Raw genomic sequence first — 24,826 nt, 5'->3', positions numbered from 1 at the left:
GTATAAGACATGCCCACAGACATTCTAGTTTTAAAACATGTTTTAACGAGAATAAGAATAATTCATTCTACACTTAATCAAGCTGGAGCGTTTATTTCACTTATAGTGAAATTTAATTGTAGTTTTCTGCATGCTGTGATATATATTTAGAAGCTTGTATTCAACTATAAGAAAATCGGGTTTTCAAAAATATCGATTTTGGTGTTTGAGTTCAATTTTCGGGGTCAAAAGTGTAAGGTTTCTATTCAAACCAATGGTTGTACAATAGATACGCATGTAGAAAAGGCGATGTTATTGAAAAATATTCCAATTTGCGCAGAAGCTTTAACCTTCCGTAACTCGCGCGGTTGACTACCTGCGTCAGCACCACGCTAATGCTGAGTACAAAAGGCGGGATTTTTTCAACGTGTTGTACAAAATACAACAGCGCGATCGCTCGAGGGTTAAAAGGTCTTTTAGGAAATGTTCTACCGCATTCAAACGAAATGTAAAACGCTTTTTTTTATAGTTGCTACTTGATATTAATATATTAAGGCAGGATATGTGTGAAAATAAAGTTTGTTTATGCATCCATTTCGAAAAGGCACAGCTGCAAAGTTGTGCCCATACTTTCTGGGACACCATACATGTGGACTGTGCCTATTTTCTTATTAAAAGGTGTACACGGTGAAATTGGCACACAGAAAATATTGTATAACTTTTGATTGCCAAAATTCGCCAAAATAGCTAATTTTTTGACCATGAATAGTATATTATGTGTAGCTAATACCATAAATTTTTCATTAAAATTGGCGCAGATATTGTCGATATCATAAAATGAGATTTTAGAAAATTTGGGCACCCATTTCAAAAAATTGCTTAGGCTATAACTTTTTTGTTACCTCATCAAAACGTTTGAAAATTTCACTTGATATTCCTAACATAGTATCAATTAAGTGGTAAAAATTTGATCGAAATTGGTTCAGTACTTTTTCTAGCTCAAATCGCTTCAAGGTAAATTTTCGGCCCTTTTTGACCATTTTTAGTTCCGCGTGCACTATTTTGACTGTAGAACTGGTAACACTGTCCCGATATTTATAAAACTTTGACAGTGTATAATTGTTGTGTTAAACTGTTTACAGTGAAAATTTCAGCCATTTTTGTTGAGTACTTTCAAAGTAAGAGCAGTTTGAATTTCACTATATGTAACAAAAACCACATCTGCTTATTGTGACATAGTGCGACATATATGGTTATAACTTTTTAACGGTATGATCAAATTGAATGAAAATCTGACAAATTACTTCTACATACATACTTTACGTACATAAAAATTTTCATTGAAATCGGTTCAGTAGTTTTGGCACCAGAGTTGAAACGGCAAAAAAGTGATATTTTCCGAAATGTTTGTTTGCACAAGATTCTCAAGTGGCAATTCCCTTGTTTCTACGATATCTCCGCCAATACTCAACCGATTTTAATGAAAATTTGATGGTATTAGCTACACATAATATACTATTCATGGTCAAAAAATTAGATATTTTGGCGAACGCAATCAAAAGTTATACAATATTTTTTGTGTGCCAATTTCATCGTGGAGTTCAGGGGCTTCAGGGGTGTTTTCGGGGGTTTTGGAGGGTCTCAGGTGATAATTGTCATGCAAATGACTAGCTGGGCACGGAACACAAAAAAAAACCTGCACAATTCCGGCAGACTGAAAAATTGTTGAATGTCGGGTCAATGTCGGGTAATCTTTTATCGTATGTTGGGTCACTGTTGGACCAACATCAAACAACTGTTGGGTCTAGGTTGGGTTTGGTGGTCAAAATAAAAACAGGTGAATGATAGGTTAATGTCGGGTATGACTTCATCAATCTTAAGTACTCCAACTGTTCTGGACACAACCAAATTCTATTTAGGTAACGTTACCTAAATGGAGGGACCTAAATAGATTTTACCTAAATGGACCCAACCTAAATGGAGGTTTGAGTGTACCAAAAACCACATCTGCTTATTGTGGCATAGTGCGACATATATGGCTATAACTTTTTAACGGTATGATCAAATTGAATGAAGTTCTGACAAATTACTTCTACATACATACTTTAAGTACATAAAAATTTTCATTGAAATCGGTTCAGTATTTTTGGCACCAGAGTTGAAACGGCAAAAAAGTGATATTTTCCAAAATGTTTGTTTGCACAAGATTCTCAAGTGGCAATTCCCTTGTTTCTACGATATCTCCGCCAATACTCAACCGATTTTAATGAAAATTTGATGGTATTAGCTACACATAATATACTATTCATGGTCAAAAAATTAGCTATTAGCTATCATGCGATTGGATGTTTTGCAAGCATGGGTTTTGTTCACTCTTCTATTTGTTCACTTTCGGTGGGATATCCTTAATCGGTTCCGGAACATTTACTTGGTTCATTTCTACATTTGACCAATGACGGCGGGGCTCCCGGAACCAGTTGTGGAACACTACCAGTGGTCTCTAACGTAATTTGAGGCAATTTTTTTTTTGAAAACCGTTCATCAGGTTATCGAAAAAGCCGTGATTTGATGTGTATCATGCATGGGGTTCGGTTCCCTTTTACATTGCACTACATCCAGATGGATACCCGGGACCGGTTCCAGGACACTACTAGTTCTGGAGTTTTCCCAATTATGATCTGAGATATTTTTTCTCGTTCATCAGGATACCTGAAAAGTCATTTGATGCGTCGCGAATATTGGTTTGGTTCTTTCTTTACATTCGGCCAATTTCGGCGAGACACCTGGAACCGATTTCGGAACACTATCAGTAGTTTCTAATGTGGGCTTAGCCTATGTTCTTGCTAACCGTACAATTAGGTTATCGAAAAGGCCACGATTTGATTTGTCGCATATATGAGTTTGGTTCACTTTTATATTTGGCCACTTCCGGCGGGACACCTGGAACCGGTTCCAGAGTACTACCGGTTCAGATATGGTCTGAGAATATTTTACTGCTTATCATTCATCAGGTTATAGGAAAAGCGGCGATTTCATGTGTCGCATGGATGGGTTTGGTTCACTTTTATATTTGACCACTTCCGGCGGGACACCTGGAACCGGTTCAGATATAGTCTGCGACCTTTTTCCTGCTAACAGTTAATCAGATAATCGAAAATGTCATGGTTTGATGGTTCGCATGCATGGATTTGTTGCATTTTCATATCTGACTGCACCTAAATGACCATAACTCCAGAACGACTGGGCTGATCTGAACCATTTTCAATAGGAAGCAATAAGACAATATACCCCATCGAATGAACCATCGGTCATTGAAATCGGTTCATATTAACTATCTAAAAATGAGGTGACCTTTTTGTACACATACGCACACACATACATACACACAGAGATCATCTCAACTCGTCGAGCTGAGTCGATTGGTATATAAGACTTGACCCCTCCGGGGGCTCTATCCAATTATCGTTTTTGGAGTGATCATATGGCCTTTCGGTACACCTTGGTGTACCTGAAAGGTAAAAAATGAATATTCTCGGATCAAACTTTTATTTTTCCTTGCATTCATGCAATCGAATAATCAATATGATGCGGATTGAAACATCAAGACTAAAATAACTTGCTGTTCACAGTTATAATTCATTTTTTTTTCTTATCACCAAAAGAGTGCATTACACCCTTAGCAAACACCCACAACTTATGTTCAACAAACATACACTCCCGATCAAAAGTTTGGGGTCATCCCCTCAAAAACATGTCATTTTTTTAAGCCCATATCTCCGCCAATTTGCGTCCGATTTCAAAAGCCTAGGTTTCATTCAAAAGATAATAAGTCAAAGAAACTTAGAACATGATTTAAAAGAAACTTTTTCAAAAAAAAAATGGAATGTAAACTTAACTCAAAGTTGCCAAATTTTCTAGAAAATTAATATGAACTTACGGCAGTGTCGCTGGAATTGGGTCGACCAAATTTTAAGATGAGAGCGCTAATATAACCTATTTTCTATTAGCTTTCAACTGCTTTTTACCGAACTTGGCTAAAAAATCTAGGAAAAAAGTTATTAAGTAAATTAACTCTTCATGTCATCGACCAAAAATTTGGGGTCACTCCTCACACTCAGTTCAACTCGGCTATTTTTCATTCTTTTGCCGAGATCCGCACAGCCGAGCGCTCGGCAATCGTAATTTAACTGAGATATCAGCAAAATATTAAGTTTATTCACCCATGGGTACCGCTAGCATCAAACATTAAACGTCAAGCGTCTAGCCGAGATTCCAGCAAATGAACTTCAACCGAGATTTGCACAGCCGATCTCGGCATTCTGTTCTAAGTGTGCTCAATATGATGTATCAGCCAAAAGTTTGGGGTCACTAATAGAAATTAGGTTATACTTATTACCGCTCTCATCTTAAAATTTGGTCGACCCAACTTCCAGCGACACTGTTATAAGTTTATATTCATTTTTTAGAAAATTTGGCAATTTTGAGTTAAGTTTACATACAAAATTTTTTGAAAAAGTTTCTTTTAAATCATGTTCAAAGTTTCTTTGACTTATTATCTTTTGAATGAAACCTAGGCTTTTGAAATCGGACGCAAATTGGCGGAGATATGGGCTTAAAAAAAATGACATGTTTTTGAGGGGGTGACCCCAAACTTTTGATCGGGAGTGTATACAATCTATCCATCAGAAAATCCATTCTTGCCGGCACATGCACCCACATCATCATCCAGCTTGCCCGAATTTCCACTTTGTTTGCTATACGGAGGCTGGCTGCTATCAGTACAGTTTACACGTTTATTAATTATTGAATCGCCACCATCTCATGATTACTCAGTAAATAACACATTCAATCACATCGCAGCCCAGCCGCATCGCCTTCGGAGGAGAGGCATCGAGCATGCACCGGAGCCATCGCCGTCGTTCAATGAATTGCCTAGGCCCGTGAATGAACCCGCCTGCCTCCCGCAGCAATGAATCTAAATTCTGTGCTGTTACTTGTGTGTAAGGCACCAGAAGTCCGTTGAATCGAGCTGACTGGACCGAACCTGAAAGAGGTCTCCGCCGAGTCGACTCCGTCGTCCCACAAACTACAGGCTGCGACGGCGGTCAACACAGCCAGCCAGTCAGTTGTTCTTTGTCCCCGGTACGAGTTAGATCGCTTTATTATTTGCTCGCGCCAATATAATCGACTTACACCCCGAGCAAGTGCGCCCCTTTACCATTATTGCTGAGAGCGCGAGTAACTGTCTGAGTCGCGCTGCGTCGACGTCTTTATCGCCAAAGAAATCAATCGCGCCCGGTTCGTTCGTTGTCTTCTGATAGCGCGCAAATACTGGCTGTGCAAGGGAATTTCTGTACATGGAACAGACGGAGTGAATCGATCGAGATTGGGGGTTGTGAAGGGGGAGCAGAGATTGGTAGTATACTAATCTTCGTTCAGGACAGGCGACGACGTTCGTCTTCATTTGTTCACTGGACGGCGGTCAGAGTGGACGTTGTCGGAGTTTTTTCCGGGTTCGGGTTCTGGTTGTGCGGTGTTCGATGAAAACTGTCCTGTTGAGTTGAGTTCTTGTGGTGCTTGCCCTAGAATGAAGTAACGTGAATACGTGGTGATAAGTGATTCATAAACTGCTTTGAGGTATCCAGGCGAGGAACCTCGATAATACTCGAGTGAGAAAAAGTGCTGTGCGAGAAGAAAAAAAGTCATCAAAGGTACAAAGTTCAAGTGCGAGTGCGGCGAGTGTGTCATTAAAAGAGCGAGAGACAACCATGGATATTCTACAGCAGGAGGTGCGGGGAGGGATAGCGTTGTCAACGCTTAGCTCCAGCGACCAGCATGCTCCGGTGTACAACTCAACCACGGTTCCGTTGAATCGGAAAGATTCTCGCCACTTGGATAATGTGCTGTTGAACAATACCGGACACGGTAATAATCATAATAACAACAACAACGGCGGAGCCCACTACCAGTCGCACAACGATATCGAGGCGCACCATATTAGGCCGTTCCAGAATTTGCCCCCGTGCGAACCGGTGGACATTCAGTTCAAGGATGTTTCCTACTGTGTCAGTATGGGATTTAGAAAAGGTAGGTGATAGAAAGTTTTAACTGACTGCTGTAAATGCGGGTCTCTATTTTTCAAATTTTGTCCGTATTTCGATTACCTAAAATCGGTGTATGTAGTTTCTTTGTATAATCTGACAACATAAAATAGACATACAGAATATAATATTCTATTACTTGTAGAGCGTGTGGGATGAAGCTCTTGGCATTCATGCCCAAGACCTGGGATCGAATAACACTCCTTAAAAACTCATAATTACACACCAAAGGCTTAAGCAAAATTTTCCTAAATTTTGCCGAGCTGAACGGTCCAGCAAAATTGTTTGCTAAACTTCCAGCAAAGTTTGCTGAATTTCAGCAAAACGTTACTGGTGATCAGCAGTGTTTATTGAACAAATCTGCAAATTTTGCTGAATTTCAGCAATTTTTTTTGCTGAAACTTTTAGTTCGGCAAAATTCAGAAAAATTTTACTGAAACCCTCAATCGATTTTTGGTGTGTAGTTCCCCTTTAAGAAGCGAAGTAAAGCCGTTGTTTACAGTCATATGAACCAGCCTAAAAGGCTTAAAATCTCATTAATAGAAGAGGAAAATGCATCTTATGCCCGGTGATTCACAGCAAATTAAAACGAGCGTGAGAGTCATTTTACATAAGAATCGAATATGTATATACTGAACTGTGTAGGAAAGTTATGAGTTGTTTAAGTCAAAATACAACTAGGGAAAAACTAAATAAATGTAATGTTTTATTACAAGCGAATAAGGTTCAGGCTTCCCACTTAATTCCACCCGAGATTGCTTCAAAAATTTGCTAAGGAAGTTTTCCAGCAACTTTGCAAAATAATCCGCCACGAAATACTCTAAGAGTTCGTGCAAAGATTCCACCAGGAATTCCTTCAGAAAATCACACAAGAATTCTTCCAAAGCTTCTATCACAGATCATCTAGGAATTCCTCTAGAGATTTTTCTAAGAAATCTTCCTGGTATTGCTCCATATGTCCTTTCAGATTAGGGATGTAGTACCGGTAGTACCGGTACCGAAAATCCCGGTATTACCGACTAGTTTTTGGTACCGAAATACCGGTACTGACTGAGCCTTGGTACCGGTACTTTCAGTACTGGGATTCTCTCCCGAAGTATTGAAATCCGGTCATAAGTATAGCCAAGTAGGAATGAAAATAAACGAAAAAAAATAGAACGAAGTACTATGATAAACAAACGTTTCATATTTGAAACTATAATGCAAATCCAAGTTATTATATCAATAATTGGTTTATTTTATTGAACGTTGAATGTTGGAAATGGTTTTACTAGCTCTGAAAAAAAAAAAAACTTGTTAGATAAGGGTTTCTTGTTTTTCATCGTTTTTTTTTAAGAAATTATGGAAAAAATCAGTCCAATCTTCTTCTGGCTATACATAGCAGCTATCTATATGATTTTGCTATGTGTAAAGTTGCTCCTGTTCATTTTATACTGACTTAGGTACTGCCTGTGAAACTGCTCAGAAGCTAAATAATAGCTCTATAAAAAGTTTCATATAACTCATTCCTTTCTATATTTTTATTCTATCTTTTCTTTTTTTTTGTTAAATTTTGAATTTTATGGTTTGATTTTATGATATCTGAAAACCGGAATTCACAAATGTCTGGTAAATGGTAGATTTTATTGCACAAAATAGATTACTCTTCATTTTAGTGAAATTTTTCCAGTACCGGTACTACCGGTACTGTGAGCCTTCGTACCGAAATACCGGTACTCATTAAAAGTGGTCGGTACTGCGACCCCTATTTCAGATTTTTTAAAGGTATCTTTTGAAGCTTGGTTTTACGCCTGGTGTATTCTGCATGTGATATGAATTTCTCGGCTCTGGAAGTCTCAGCTGGTAACACAATGCTGTTCTGCTCCTACATTCGATGTTTCGGTAAAACATTATTTAACCTTCTTAAGGGCATAGGAGTTTGATTTTCTGTCAAGGGATGTGAAACTCTATAATTATTTGTGCTGTAATCCCCATGGCGTCTATCTTCGCTATGGTTGTGGTTCATGTGTGTCGAATAATTTGATCGACACTGTGATTTCATGGCAATATTTTTTGTAAGCTCGTTTTGGTTACTGTTGAAGCTAATTGCAGTAGGATGACTTTGTATTACCTGCAGGTTTGTTTCTTTGTAGCCAAAAACTTGGTCGTATAGTTGGTCGGCGTTAAGACAGACCGGACCATCTGTTTTTCAATGACTTTGGAAAAATGTCCTGCAAGCACATGGAATATCAAATCAAGCGCATTATTTTGTGAAATACTATAACTCTTCTATGTAATGATACATCTGCATATAAATAACATCGAAAAGTTCAGAGTTATCAAATTCCTTCGCTTATCTTTACCTGCTCTAAAAAATCACGTAATCCACTCTGACTGAACGCCGACCAGTTCAGGTTTGTTGGGGAATATTTGAGACCAACTTTGACTTCAAACAGTTTAGAAAATCCCCTTGACAAAAAAAAACAAAATTGCCAAAAATACGTACATTCCCCTATTTGTGTTTAATCGACACCCTCGATTTTAAACCGGTATTTAGGGCTGAGAAATCCTCCTAGAGTGCATTTAACAATTCCACCAGGAATCTCTCCAGGTTTTTCTCCCAAGTTTCATGCAGGATTTTTTTTCCCAAAACCTCTAGAAACTCATTCAAATTTGTTTTCAAAATTTCCACCACATTTCCTCCTTGGTTTTCTCCATGAGCTGCTCTTTCATAAGTAAACACGAGTTTCCCTTAACACATGTATCAGAAAACCTTTCAGCAACTCCAAAGCTTCTTCCAATAAATCGTTCAGGTTGTCCCTGCAGAATCCAGACATCTCGCCAAGAACTCCTGTAATGATTCCACCAAGTTTTCATCCAGAAGTATCTCAAAAGATTTCTCCTGAAACTTCTCAAAATTTTCTTAAAAAATTTCTCAAAAAAAAAACTCTAAAGATTCCTGTAGGAATTCCCAAAGTAATCATATAACAGAATACCACGATTCCTGAAATATCTGGATGAATTCCTGGAAAGCCTCTGAACGAAGTCTAAGAGCAATGCATGAAGGAATGTGGGAAATAAGGAATTCCTTGATGAATCTGTGGAATGCTTGCCGAAAAAAATGCAGAAGTATCTGCAAGAACTTCTTGAGAAAATTATGGGAAAAATTTTGAGAAAATCTTTGAATGAGCTCTTCGTGCAATCTCTAAAGGTTTTCTGGAGGAATGTCTGAAGAATTTATATATGATTTTTTAGTTGAATTTCTGGAGCAATCTCTGAAGGGATTCTTGCAAAAAGCAGCCATAAAATTCTTGGAATTCTAAGATAAAACCATAGAGGAATAACTGTAAGTACGAAGGAATTTCTGAAAGTAGTTTACTAGGAACTTCAAAAGATTGCTTTCGAAAAAAAAATCCTGAAAAATCAATAGAGCAAACTCTGAAGCAATCTTCCTGTCGATCTCTGCAGTGAATCCTGGAGCGAACCTCTGATTTTTTTTTTCTCCAACAATGTAGGACATAACTCAAAGAGGTAACTCAGGAAGAATTCAAGGTGGGGTATTTTCAGATGAGTTTATGGAGGAATACCTAAAAGAACTCTCCTGAAGCAATTGTTAGAGTAAACTCTGGAGGAACTCGTGGAACAATTCCTAGGGGTAATGCCATACAGTTCTTTGAAGAATTCCTAAATGAACTGAAGATGAGTGATGGATTGATAAGACGCTTTGCAGCGTTAAAAGTGTTGACAACGCTCATATAACACTAGTTTACAGCATGAACTCGATAAGATGATGATCATTTTAGTAGGCTCAGTGTACCAGTTATGGCTATAGTACCTCAAATTCGCCATAGTTGATTTTCAACCTTTGAAGATGCAAATCAAAAAGAAAAAAATCGTGAACAACAGATCACATTCACAAATGATGTTTTCAATCATTCAAACTTCACGAATTGCTCAAATTATGATAGAAATAAATCATTTATCTTAACTTTTTGGCTTCCTTGCACCCTATTTCGCCATAGTGTACCAGTTATGGCTAATCCCATAAGGAATGCATGTAAATAGTGCGATGTGGAACCCAAATTAACAAATGTGTCCATAACTGGTACAGGGTTCCTATCATTGGCACACGCCGTAATAAATAGAAAAAGTAATTTTGGCTCCGTTTCTTTATTTTTCCTGTAAAGTATGGAAACTAATCTATCATTTGACATATCGATGACATTCTTCGGTCTTCTTCTTCTTTTTGTAGAAATAAATTTCCTTAGGTAGTGCGATAACTGGTACAGGCACCCTATAAAATCAATGAACTTCAAAAAAAAAAAAAACGGAGGAAAAAAAGTTGGGCGATTTTTTTTCGACTTTCGATACAAAATTAACGTTTTGAAATCGTTCAATTTTCAAGCAAATTTGCTTCCTTCATATATTGCATTCTCTTTAGCTAATGCTAATATAAGCTGAAATTTTTACTGTAAACATCTTAATTTTAATTTGTTTTTTTTTTAATCTTATAAACGATAATCTTCATTATTATTTTTTTTTAATTTGGCTAAAGTTTAAGAAACTATACTCTCATATACCCACAAATACCTCGACTTCCATCAATCTGACACAAAAAATGGTCGGAAGGCTTCCTCGAGAAGTTTCCCAAGAACTTCTTTAAAAATTGTTCTCCCTCCAAAGATTCCTAGTGGAATTTCTGGAGTAAATTTCGAGGGCACATTATAGCAGAGTTCTCTCCCAAGTCGAATTCTTGTCACATAAGAGTTATGGCAGCGCAAGTTTTGGTATTGTATAGAAACCAATTTGACGCATTTCTAACGTTGTGTTAGCAAGGTTGCGACCATTCATTTGCAAAGATTTACATTCATTTGCTATTATCTCAGTTCAGAAGCATGCTATCGAAAAACAATGTATGGATGAATTTAACCTTGTAGTTTTATCTGAAAATTTGCCGAATAACATTGGGGTCGCAAACGTATACCAAAGTCGTGAGCGAGCTGTGAAGGCAACTCTCCACGCGGTGAATGTAAATTACATTCACGCTGTGGAGAGTTACCTTCACAGCTCGCTCACGACTTTGGTATGCGTGTGCGATCCCAATGTTATTCGGCAAACTTTCAGATAAAACTACAAGGTTAAATTCATCCATACATTGTTTTTCGATAGCATGCTTCTGAACTGAGATAATAGCAAATGAATGTAAATCTTTGCAAATGAATGGTTGCAACCTTGTGTGTTAGAATAACGTCACAATAATTCCTATACAACCATCGCTGACGCAGCTCTTATATGACATGCGTGTTGCTTAAGCTAATGATTTCCTGGAAGAATGCCTTAAATTGCGGGAGTATGTACACATATTCCTGAATTCTGGGGGAACCTCTGGATCAATCTCTGAATGCTCTTTTGGAAATCCCGCTGGATAATTGCTGGATGAATCTCTGGAGAAAAATTCCTGGAGGAATGTGATAAATCTCTGGGGGATTTTTTTTTATCTTTATTTAAGAGGTTTTCAGCTTGAGAGCTGGTTCGCCTCCTAATCTGGGGGAATTTTTGGAGCAATCATTGGGGGCATTCTTGCAACAAGCACAACGGAATTTCCTGAGAGTATCTCTGCCTAAATTCTAAAAGGAAACTCTGGAGCAATTACTGCCGATTCGCTTGGAGTAACTCATGGAGAAAAAAATACGAGACATCAATATTGCAATTTCTGCAGGAATCTATGGAGTAAATCCTAAAAGATTCTCCGGAAGAATTTTCAAACTAACGTCTGAAACAATTACTGGATGTGTATCTGAAAAAGACGTAGAGAAATCTATTTAAGAATTGCTTAAGGAGTCTTTGGAAAAAAATCTGAAAAGAATTTTTGAAAGAATCACAGCAGCAATATCTCAACATATTCTTGGAATAACTACTTGTTAGAATCTCAGAAGTAACATATAGAGGAAACACCGAAAAAATTTTAGATGAGATTTTCGGATGAATCTCTGGAAGAGTTCTTGGAGAGATATCTAGAGAGCTCCTGGAAAAGCCTTTCTGAAAGTATTCTTGAAGCAATTTTCAGAGAAAACTCTGGAGGAATTAATTGAGGAATTGCGAAAGGAAATGCGGAAAAATTCTCGTAAGAATCCCTGAAAGAGTTCTTTGGTGATTTTCTGAAAGCATCTCTAAAGAAACATCAGAAGAATGACTAGATGAATCTCTGGAGAACAATTCCCAGAGGAATTTCTGACCAATTCCTGTAGAAATCACTGGAAGAACTCCCTATGAAATGTCAAGAAATCCAATTTTAAATTTAGCGTACTTACTTTAGAGGCGTAAATCTGATGAACCCTGACTTTATGGCATTTTTTTATTATCGTACACATTGGGCTGAAGGGTCTCAGATTTTCATGAAACTTTTTTCACAGGCAGGGCTCATGGATATATGAACAAGAAAAAATTGAGGAAAATTCAGGGTCGCCTATTTTCTCGGAAAACTCAGGTTGAAATTTTTTGTTTTCCCCTGACACTACTTACTTTGAAAAATCATAACTCAAGAACGAAGCATCGTAGAGACAAAGTTTTTTTAGGAAATGAAAGCAAATTTTCTCAGAAATCAAAAAAAAAATATGAACTGAAAAAAGTCTCCCACAAAATTTTCCACAGTTGAGAAAATTCGTAAAGAAAAGCCGAAAAAACGAACTCGTGGAAAATTTTCGAAAAAATCTTTTTGAGAAGGTTATTTTATAAGTTTAATCGCTGAAAGTTTTGAAATGCACTTTTTTCGTTTTTGAGTTATGGCCAATTTTGTTGAACAATGTCCAAATGTGCCATAAAAGCTTTTCCTTGAACGAAGCATCGTAGAAACAAAGTTGTTTGATGAAAATGAAAGCAAATTTTCTCAGGAATCAAAAAAAAAAATATGAAATGGAAAAAGTTTTCCACAAAATTTTTCACCGTTGAGAAAATTCATAAAGAAAAGCCGGAAAAACTATGCCCGAACTCGTGGAAAATTTAAAAAAATATATTTTTGAGAAGGTAATTTCATAAGTTTTGATCGCCGAAATTTTTGGAATGCATTTTATTTTCGATCCTGAGTTATGGCAAATTTTGTGAAAAATGACCATGTAATATAGGCTTACATGGTTTTCTTTACAAGTTTTCTCGACTGTGGAAAATTTTGTGGGAAACTTTTTCCAGTTTTTTGGATTTCTGAGAAAATTTTCTTTCATTTTCTAAAATAAACTTTGTTTCTACGATGCTTCGTTTTTGAGTTATGATTTATCAAAGTAAGTAGTGTCAGGGGAAACAAAAAATTTCCACCTGAGTTTTTCGGAAAAATAGGCGACCCTGAATTTTCCTCAATTTTTTTTGTTCATTTATCCATGAGCCCTGCCTGTGGAAAAAGTTTCATGAAAATCTGAGACCCTTCGGCCCAAACCCGTACGGTAATAAAAAAAATCCCCTTTACTTAGTCGCAGATAATCCAAATAAGGTGCATTTCTTAGCGAATTTTCAAGATAAGCGCTGTTCGTGAGTGCGGATACATGTCGGCCATTGGGGTGGATGTATTTTTGTCTTGTCTGATGTTTACCTTTGAAAGATATCTATAAAAAAAATCTGGAGTGCTTACAAAAAAAAAAATCTAAAAAAAATCATGGAGGAGTTGCTAGAGAAATTATTGTGGAATTTTTGGAAATGTCTGGAGCTTGTATGTAGGATGACTTTTTGGAATTTCTGGTGGAGTCTTTGGAGAAAGTCCTGAAGTCTTGCTGGTGGAATCTTTAGAAGAATTGCTGGAAGAATCTTTGAGATAACTGGTAGAAAAAACTGTGACGGAATATCTGAATGAAAAATATATGGTGAAGTTTGTGGAGCAACTTTTTGATCATTTTTTTATGAATTTCAGGATAAGCTCTCGGAGAAACCCTTCAAATAATTCATGAAAGGATCAATGAAGGAGTTATTTCTAAAACAACTTTTAGGAAATTTGTAAAGGGAATCCAAGAAAAAAAAAACATGTACGAGTTACTATGGAAATAACGGCGCAATTTTTGGAATTCCGAATGAGTTTCTTAATGAATTTCTGAAGAAATTCCTGACAAAGTCTTTTTTTCAGGAATTTCTGGTGGAATCTTTAGAAAAAGTCCTGAATGACTTTGGCGATGAAATCTTTGGAGAATCTTTGAGAGAACTCGTAGAAGAAACTTATGAGGGAATGCTTGAATGAACCCCTAGACAATGTATGGTGGAGTTTGTGGAGCAATGTTTTGAGCATTGTTTTATGAATCCCTGAGAAATCTCTTAAAGAATTCGTAAGAGAACCTGGGTTCAATCCCAGGTCCGTCCCTTTCATTCTACTTTGTATCTTACTAAGGTACACCGGGGCAAGTTGAAATGGGTGGGGCAAGATGAAACGCGAAGTCTTGATATAGATTTCAAAAAAAAAAAAAATTAAATTTATCCTTCGCTATCAGTTTGTTTGAATCAAAAACTATATTTTATGGCGATCAATCTGTTTATCATCATTAGAAAACATCATATTAACCCGCTGTTTCATCTTGCCCCGGTGTACCTTATCTATTTTCTCTCTTTCTCTCTTCTCTACATGTACAACTCATGTAAATTCATATGTTCATAGCCATCGCTAGAACCATCTTCCATAGCACAGTGTATATAGCGCCTGCAAGTTATGCAACCAAAGCGAACTATGCCGCTTGACCTTCATATTCACCACACAATCTATCACCTTACGAACACTACAAATAATCCCCTATCCATGGATCGCATCACCGACCCAACGGTGACTCCCAGATCTCCCATCCTTTCCGCCTAACAAATACCCCAGTCCATGCGGGTTGTGGGGACGCAGAGGTGCCCTCGGTCTTTAGTAGCAACATCCAGTATACTCTAACATTCCTTTTCCTTCCCAGCTGACTATAAGGACTCAGTGCAATTGGTACCCGTTCAGATCAATCACGGAGGAGCAACCATTGACATGTATAGGCAGAATTGATCGATTGGTCGATTGATACCAAGATTTTTAAACACTTGTCTTGTCGATTAGGCTAAGGCCGGGGTGGCCTCTGCTGTACATAGTAGCCGTCTTCATTCCACTCGCAATCTAGCATCCTGATGACGTGACCCACCAACCGTAGCCTCCCGATTTTCGCGGTATGGACGATGGTTGGTTCTCTCAGCAGCTGATGCAGCTCGTGGTTCATTCGCCTTCTCCAAGTCCCGTCTTCCATCTGCACTCCGCCGTAGATGGTATGCAACAGCTTCCGTTCGAAAACTCCAAGGGCGCGTTGGTTCTCTGCACATAGGGTCAATGTTTCGTGCCCATAGAGGACGACCGGTCTAATCGGCGTTTTGTAGATGGTTAACTTCGTGTTACGGCGAACTTTATTCGATCGTAGAGTTCTGTGGAGTCCAAAGTAAGCACGATTTTCTGCCACAATGCGCCTCTGAATTTCTCTGCTGGTGTCGTTGTCGGCGGTCACCAGTGAGCCCAAGTACACGAATTCTTCAACCGCCTCGATTTCAGCACCGTCGATATAAATTCGGTGTGGCGGGCGCGCTGATTCCTCCCTGGAGCCCTTTGCCATCATGGAGTTTGTTTTCGACACATTAATAAGTAATCCGATTCGTCTGGCTTCACTCTTTAGTCGGATGTACGTTTCCGCCATCGTCTCAAATTTACGAACAATAATATCAATATCATCAGCGAAACCAAGCAGTTGAACGGACTTCGTGAAAATCGTTCCACTCGTGTCTATCTCCGCTCTCTTATTTAAACCCTCTAAAGCAATTTTTGAACACTATATCCTTCTATATCTCAACATGTGTAGCACTTACCATCTTCTTTCCTTGGGATCAAGAATAGGAAATGTTATGGAATTTCATGAAAAAAATATCATTAAATTTTCCAAATTCCACCTTTTTTAGTAGAAATTTTCGTTCGTTTACATCACCAATCAATAAAGGTGATTAGTTATAAAAATGAATGATGTCCTTGATAAAAATGTCATTCTCGAGACAGAGAAACTAGCAAATAACAAAATGACATTTTCATTACATTTACATTTGGGCAAGGGGACCCAATTTGGGCACTTATTGCTCTAACCCAGTCAAATTTCAACCGATTGACTTGATTTTTGGAACACGATCAGATACGTACAGTGCTTAGCCATGTTCAAAAGTTCAAGTCAATCGGTTTGAAATTGACTGAGTTATAGCAGCAAGTGCCCAAAATAGGTCCCCCTGCCCAAATGGTCCCAGAAAATCACTAAAAAATACCATCAGAACACCGCCAGAGTGGCCAAGCCATAGTGAAAAACTTGGCCCGATTTTTTTTTCTGCTCCTTCTTATGCACTGTACAATTACAAAGTTCAATGTTTTCGAATCGTTTCTTACATCATCTACCTGTGCTTTAATGTAAACGCGCTTCCACCGATATAGATGATGGACAGAGCGCGTGATCAGGTGATGACTGATAAAAGAAAGAATGTGCGGGCAATTATTCTAGAATAATCAACAGGCTCATCCCACGCTCCGGAAGCACCGCTGGATGCACTGATCCATTTTATGGTAGCAATAAAAATGAACGTTTCGAAATCACTGCATGCAGTGCATTCGTGATTTGACCGCCGAGAGAAGGTCAGATCCACTGTTGAAATACTGTCAAATCACTGGCTCAAAATTATAAACCAATCTGTTGATTTCACAGACATTGAGATGCATCGATTCCCTTTTCTATCAGTTGTTTTAGTGATGATTGATCTAGCCGTTGCGAAAAATATTCCTTAGGTCTGCCGGAATATGAAAGACAATTGAAGTGTTCTTCGTTAGTCTACGGGTATAGCAGTTTGAAATACCAGCCATGTACAAAAGACCAAACCGTCTCGGAGAGTCCATACCTTCTCAACCTAGTTTTAGGACCTCCTGACTACTTGCCATCTCGCTTCGATTTTGCTACGAATTGCGGCCTGCAATGTTCTGATGTATGTTCAATCAACAACACCCATTTCTGGTTCATAACAAGATTATTAGCATCACAGAACAAGTATAGGTACTCCACTCCACCCGACATGATCCGCTATTCCAACTGCACTCGCAGCATATCATGGTCAACGAGTTTCCTTTTGCGCTCGACACCGACTTCCTTCCGTGAGCTAGCTCGCTTGAATCGGCCATGTTCTACCGACAGACAGACATGGATCACACTGTTATGCAGCTGGCATATCGCCATAACTCACGCCTTCGCCTTTCGCCCGGCTGCTGGCCGATCAGAGTCAATCAACGCGAGTCAGTCCTGGTTCTCGTGATTGTGCCATTAAAGGCTAAAATCATTAAAGTTGAAACCTGTTTCAGCAGCGCCTTACTTTGAAGACGATCAATTGTCGATTGGGGTCGTAAATTCTGTGGAAAATGTTCAACTGAACGCATCATCACCGCTGCTGGCTGTGGCCGCCCCATTGGCAGGAGGATGTCGCAGTGCTCAATTGACGTAAAACGAGCATTATTGTATGAATCAATTATATAACGTGGGTGCGCAGGCTCCACGTGGGTCATTCAAGTGTTATTGCTTCGAGATTTATGCAGATTGCTGTGGAAATTTTCCCCACCAAACTCGTTTTGTAGCAAGAAATTGATGCGGCTGCAACAACTGTTCTTCGGTGATCGTTACTTTTCCGCGTTGTTGGTCCTGATTTCGACCTACTTCGGACTACTATTTTTAGCCTCTCCATCGATCACTCGTCGTTCAAACTTTCTTTGTGTACTTAACGTTTGCATTCCATGAGGAGTCGACGACCAGTAGAAGATGCTGGCTCAGGCACAAAGATTCCCATTATCAATGGTTAGGATCGATGATTATTATTTGTAAGCGTGAAGCTGTCCATCTCGGAGATCAGCCGGTCCTCTGCTCCATCCCAGTTGTGGGATGGTGATTTATGAAGGGTGGCATCACGTTCGGAAGCATGAGTACTGCGAGGTGAATGACTTTGGACGCGGTTGAAATCAGCAAAGTAAAGCACAAACAAGGCATAGTTTTTGTGCCATATCGACTGTACGGATTTGCCGTCTTTATTGTCGTCGTCGTCGCGACAACAAGAAGGGAACCCGATCGAGAGGGTTCTGTTTGCGTTTCGTCAAGTGCTGAGTCAGACAAAATTCGTTTTTTTTCTGCGTTGCCAGCACGGGCATTGTAGCAAATGGTGCTTTTGTTCGCTGAATCGATGCACTTGGTTCTGTGTTTCCTTGTCATAACGAGAAATCAGTTGAAATGTCATTTTCAAACCCTTCGAGAAATATCAACAACGAGTATGCAAATCAATGAGTTTTGCATAGTGCAGTGGTTTCCAACTTATTCCCCCTTCTCACGTTTATTACTTGCCAAATGCCACTTCCCATTTTATCTCGTTCTTACAGTCCAGCAGGATACTCCAATTTTCATTTTACTTAAAACTAACGGTTGAACTCTCCCAAGTAACATTTTTTAGTCAAACAGACTAGAAGACTTTATTAGAACAATCGTAAAACCAAAATGAATGAGATTTTAAGACGGTTGTCAAAACCACTACAAGACTAATTGGTCATCTCCCGTGTAGTTGCTGGCATAGAATAGCACTATGGACCACCTGTTCCGGGGGTAAAAGTCCACCAAACAGGTACACCAAAACCTCCATTTAGGTAACGAGTCGGGACTGCCTAAATAGAGTTTTTACTTAAATGGATTCATTGCCTAAATCGATTGAGTTTATTAGCAAAATGGATTTGAAGATTGCATATACGTTTAAGAATAGCGAGTGACATGGAGATTTAAAGGAGGGGCATGTAGGGTTTCAACGGGATTTCATGGGAGTTTGAGGAGGAGGGGGGGGGGGTTTCAGAGGCGTTGCATGGGGTGGGGGGGGGCTTCAGGGGTATTTTCGGGGAGTTTCTAAAGGTCTCAGTTGCGTTACATGGGATCCGATAGTGTTTTAAGGTGATTTCGAATGCATTTCAGACAGCTTCAGATAATTTTTGACGAGTTTTGGAGGCATTACTCAGGCGTTACGTTGGCATTTTGGGGGTTTCTGAGGGTCTCAGGTGCGTTACATGGGGTCCGATGGGGTTTTAAGAGGACTTCGAAGGCATTTCAGACAGCTTCAGGTGATTTTTAGCGATTTTCAGAGGCGTTACTCAGACGTTACGTAGGCGTTTTGGGGGGTTTTAGAGGGTATCAGGTGCTATCACCTGAATCTTAGAGATTCTTCAACAAACTTTGGACTACCACTTGTCAGCACAAAGTTGCATGAGGCTGTGTAAGCATGGCTTTTATTCAATCATTCAAGCACAGAAGTTGTGCATGTAGTTTCGATGACTTTGTGCTCAAGAAAGTTTTTAGGAAACCGCAAACAGTCCAAAACCAACCCCATCCCCCCTCATTGCTCCCCCCAGAGCACACCCTGAATTCCTCTTAACTCCACTTGCAACTTATTTCCTTTAAACCAACCTTATCGCTAATCTAAAACACTCCCACTGCTCTGAACACAATCAGATTCCATTTAGGTAATGTTACCCAAATGGAGAGACCTAAATAGATTTTACCTAAATGGATTCGACCTAAATGGGGGTCACCTTTTCGGGTTGCGCTACGGTAAAAGTCCTACCATACCGAACCCTAGTCACATCCAGTTTGTCAAACTGGGGTAATGTATTTTGGTAGTAAGGATTCATGGTACAAAGTCCTTGTTTTTTTGTTCGGAACATAATCACTGCGACCAATATTTGATCTATTGTGGTATACCCCGTGTCCTTTGTACATATAGTGCATGTCGTATTACTTTATAACCATTGTTCTGACAATGGTCCGTAAACCAGATTAACGAGGAAAGATGCATGCAGCGCCTTCAAATGATTTTAGGCAAATATGGACTTCTACAAAGTTGTTCATAATAATAAGGCCCTCTTTTCAATGTTCATAAAAATAAGGGTGGGATAAATTTTCACAGAAATTGGAAACCAAACTTTCTTATATGCAAGAACAGCTTTATACATTCTTTAGAAAAGTTGTAGATCTATCAATTTTGAGCAAGTTTGCTGAAGACAGTTTTTTTGTAGCTTTTAAATTGACCGATCTAGAGATATTTTTCTGAATTAGCTTAGGGTGATTCAAGAAAACCCGGTTTTCTGGCTTTAAGGTGAATATATAACGAAGCCACACCTCGAATTTTCAAGAGCACTAATCTGAGGAACCAAAAGACGGATTGCGCTGAAAAGTTGATCGAGTGGTGACCAATCGATCAACTTTTCAGCGCAAACCAACTCTTGGTTCTTCAGATTTGTGCTTTTAAAAATTCGAAGTGTGGCTTCGTTAAATATTCACCTTAACTTTTTCAGTTTTAATTTCTCATCAAAATAGCCAAAGAAACACGTGTAGATAATTTCAAGTTTATCGCTTTAACTTTTTTGTTTCAATTTTCTCATTAAAGTCGTCAAAGAACCACTTTTAGAGCTTCTAAAAACGCACAATTTCGAGCACTGAGAATGTTGCTACGTCATTCCGTTTAAAAAATATTGACTATTTTTTCTTGAGTTACAAAAATAAAACCTCTCCAATTTTTTTTATATGTTTCATAGCAATATTTCTTCTTTTCAATGCTGGAAGTTTTTTTGTATCTTTGCCCCAACCCGTAATATCGCCTTTCGAATAAACTATGTTTTTTAAGAGAAACGCTCATAACTTTTGGACCAAAAAGATAACAATCGTCTCAGCGACGAAACGACGCGTTTTTAAATGCTCTACAAGTGTTTCTTAGGCGACTTTGATAAGAAATTGAAACGGAAAAAGTTAGAAACCAGGAAACCGGTTTTTCTTAAATCACCCTAAGCAATTCAGATTAATATCTCTAGATCGGTTAATTTTAAAGCTACAAAAAACTGTTTTCAGTAAACTTGCTCAAAATTGATAGATCTACAACTTTTCCAAAAAAAATGTATAGCTATTCTTCCAAATAAGAAAGTTTGGTTTCCAATTTCTTAGAAAATATGAACCATCCTAATTCTCTTTGATTACTAAAACAAACTGCTCCACTTGGGACGAACAGGCATCTTCAGTGTATGAGTATTGATGTTCTTCTTTTTTTAAACTCCTGCTATATCAGGTTGAAGGTCAATGTGGAGATAGGAAGAGATGTGTTGATTGAAATCTCTTGTTGCCAACAGACTGCGGACTTCAATGCAACTGTATAAGTTCATGCGGATGTCAGATTGTAGTTGGTAAATGTTTATTTTTGGTATAGGGGTTCACGCATTGGTGCGACATAGCGGCACAGTTTGCTTGGTTACATAACTTGTTTATGTAACAGTTTTATATTTGTGCCCTGAACAAATTGACTACTTGTTTGAATTTATCTCAAATATTGTTGGTTCTACCATGTTTTTTCTGCATGTGTAATTTACGAAATTTCTCCAGAAACTTCACAAAAGTCGCGGAAATCTATTTAGTGACAATCCGCTTTAAGGTCATGCCAGAAATTTGCAAACGTTCTTTGGAGCCGGAGGGGTCAATATGACCCCGGTGATAAAACCGAGCATAAGACACGTGTTTGAGGCCAGCGAGGTTGCGGCAGCGAAGGCAAAACAATCCGGCTTCAAGGAGGTTAACAAATGTTGTAAAGTAGTCGTAAAATTTAACCGTGGCTATTTGAGTGAGTAATTGGTGAGCTCGTTTTATTCCGTTAGATACTTACTTGATACTTGATGGACTACAACTCGAGCGATGAGTAGTCTACGCCGATTGAAGTATCCGCCTTCACTGGTCTCCAGTCTGGCTTCCAATCGCCATGACCGTTTAGAGCCCTTAGGTCCTGATCAACTGCAAAAAAAAAAACAACTTGTGCGCGGCCTTCAGCGAAGCCGACGACTCCTTCCTGGTTCTATATGATTTTAACTTGTCGTTCCTCCAGCATACGAGCTACGTGCCCGGCCCACAGCAGTCTGCCGTGTTTTACCTCCAGTTTACCGTCGAGTATTGTTTGCAGCAGTTTACGTTTCGTTAGATACACAGATGAATTCCTTGTCCTAGAAATTTAAAAACCTAATATTTTAAAAGCCTAGAGAGGAAAATCCAAGTCCCAGCAGGACGAAGCTTGGTAACGTATGCTGAACCTTTGAGTATTCTCACTCTAGGACTCACCTGATCTTTGATGAAATGATTTTGTCCCAGCCAGACGATGAACCTCAGAATTTTACGCTGTTGTCGGACTGTTGATTATTATCCTTAAGAGCTTTTGTACCTTTTGAAGTTCAAAGAGACGGACGTATGCAAAGCTCTGTATTCGATGACAGGTAAATCGACTTGATCATAGAGAGTAATCTTGTTTTTTCAACGGCATGGTTGCATTAGTTGAATAAAGGGTAAATCAACCTTAGCAACTCACTGCATTTAGTAATGATTGCATCATTCTGCTATTTCAAGAACATCTTAAATACTGTCCAATCCTAGATTCTCGGCTTCATCAGGCCAATCCATCGCTGTTCCACCAAAGATGTTTTAACAGCCCCCAACCAAAACAAGTCCGGTAGATTTTGAGTAGGGAAAGAGGATGACCTGGGTGTGCGCAGCGTTGATGCTGACCTAGCAGTTGGTCATGTAGTCTGACAGGCTACTTTGGAGTCGTAAAGTTAACGCCCTAGTAAACCTATCGCTTTGGACTGACTACTGATGTGATGTCAGCGAATAACGATAAATGACCATTATTAGGGAGCGCAGGAATATCTGAGGTGAAAAGGTTGTTCGTGATTGGATCTAGTATACTATCCCATGAAACGCCGGGGCGGGGATGTTCTGTGGATCGGAGTTTGTTCCGTTGCGCGAAACTGTGAATGTCCTGCCCAAACACTTCGCAGATTGTATGCATCAGTAAGCTTCTACACCAGGTCATCGTGCCAGCCGTTGTCAAACGCTTTGTCAACATCGACCAATGCTATAGCCGAGCATTTGGAGAGTTAACTAGTTAACAGCAGCCTCATGCGGACAGACTGTGGGCATATTTGTTTCAAAAAGTCGTCATTTCTGAGGTTCATCAAATCTGACCATTATAACTTTGGCTATATGATTGCAATCCCCTTTTAAGCAGGCAGACAAGTGCGCTGGAACAGCCTGCGGGTTGTATTTCATAATCGAATCAAATCTTTAGTGAGGTGAATACACTCAGGCAAATAAACCTAAGATTATCATAAGGTCTAACTTATGAAATGGCCTTTAAACAATTCATAACGGCTAGAACGATTTTCATAAGGTCGGTCTATGACGCAGAATCGACTCACAGTTTGGCTTTTATACACATTTAGCAACACGGTATTCTCAAGCGTCGATAGCCGCGTAGGTTGGGCACGAGCTCAGTGATCTCGACGTTCATGGATCGATTCCAGTCTGCATCATTTTGTGATTTTTCTGCTCTTTTCATAAGCTTATCTTATGTAATTAGGTCATAATAAGCATGTTCAATTTTCATAAGGTATTCCTATGGCATCTATACTTTACAGTTTTGGCTAAATTTCATAAGGTATTTTGATGCATTTCGGTAGTTTGATCTCTTGGGTCAAACTACCTAATCTGTAGTTGAAAACCTCTGTTCTAGCATTGTGAAATTAGCACACTTGACGCAAACCTTGGCACACACTTATGTGGAATTACACATGACAAAAAGAACCAGTTTCTGGACCACCAGTAGAAGAACATCTCTCACTGTATAGCTTAAACAAAGAACCCGTCATCAATTCCCCCAAAAATCTTCTCTCACCAACCTTTGCACATACTTATCGATTCATCATCCGCACCGGTGTAAACTACTTGAGCAAACGACAAACTCGGAATTACTAATGAGTACGGAACACCCCCGACCTGGATGACCTTCACGCAAACGTCTCCCCTTCTGGCTTCGGTGGCCACAACTCAGTCTCGATCCCAAGCACGCCGCAACGCAACGACTCGACGACGTAAGCGTTCAAAACACAAATCCAGAACAAAGAAAGTGAACCTCGTCCGTCGCGTCCATCGTCGTCGTCGCCGGTCGCCGGTCGCCGTCGATCATGTCCATCATCAGTGTTGTTGGTTGGTTAGTTAGTGGAAGGTTGATAATCTGGCGTGTGAAACAGCTGATAAAGAGGCAAGTGCATGACGGCCGCGACGAGAACGACGACGACGACGATGCGGTGGCGCTGTTCAACCCATTTCAATCAATTGAACGCACATTACACTTTCGCGTCGTCGCGTACTTTATCGCGATATGATGTGCTGCTACTGTTGATCGTTTACGTCGGGGGAATAATGATGATGGAGTGCATTCAGCGACTGGGCGATGAAAGGAAACGATGAGGCGGTAATATGCACGAGATGTTATTACAAATTTGCAGTCGATTGCATTCTAATGATATGTGCTTGATGGCAATCGGTATATATACTTACAAGATATGTTACGGTTACTGGGGAAAGGTTACATTAGTGCATTTACAGGTACAGGTATATTGATTAAGACATAAATTAGATAAATATGCGCTGTTAATTCACGAAACTACAGAAACAATAGAATTCCACGGGAATCCTAGAAGGATTTCCAAGAGGAATCCTCACATAGACGTAGCTAGGATTTTTTCTGGAGGGGGCCCAGGTTGGGGCCTGACTTGATGACTTTTAAGCGGCATGGGTGCCCAATATGTGAATATGCAAATCGGATTTGTTCCTAGTTTCGTACTACAGGATTTTTTCCATAGCTCCATCTAAGGTTCCACC

At 39.2% G+C, this 24,826-nt stretch overlaps 1 protein-coding gene across 1 annotated transcript in view; it reads left to right on the top strand.

Annotated features, from left to right (window-relative positions):
* The first annotated feature begins 5,085 nt into the window (after window positions 1-5,085).
* The window catches only part of LOC109429564 (ATP-binding cassette sub-family G member 4), a 55,744-nt gene continuing 36,003 nt past the window's right edge, over window positions 5,086-24,826 (top strand). The window contains exon 1 of the mRNA XM_019705545.3: window positions 5,086-6,066. Within this exon, the coding sequence (XP_019561090.2) occupies window positions 5,748-6,066 (319 nt within the window). The 5' untranslated portion in view covers window positions 5,086-5,747. The remainder of the gene's footprint in view (window positions 6,067-24,826) is intronic.

Source organism: Aedes albopictus, chromosome 2 (genome assembly GCF_035046485.1).
Source record: "Aedes albopictus strain Foshan chromosome 2, AalbF5, whole genome shotgun sequence".
Lineage (NCBI taxonomy): Eukaryota > Metazoa > Arthropoda > Insecta > Diptera > Culicidae > Aedes > Aedes albopictus.
The sequence above is the reverse complement of the archived record's forward strand: the minus strand, read 5'-3'. Positions and strand labels throughout refer to the sequence as shown.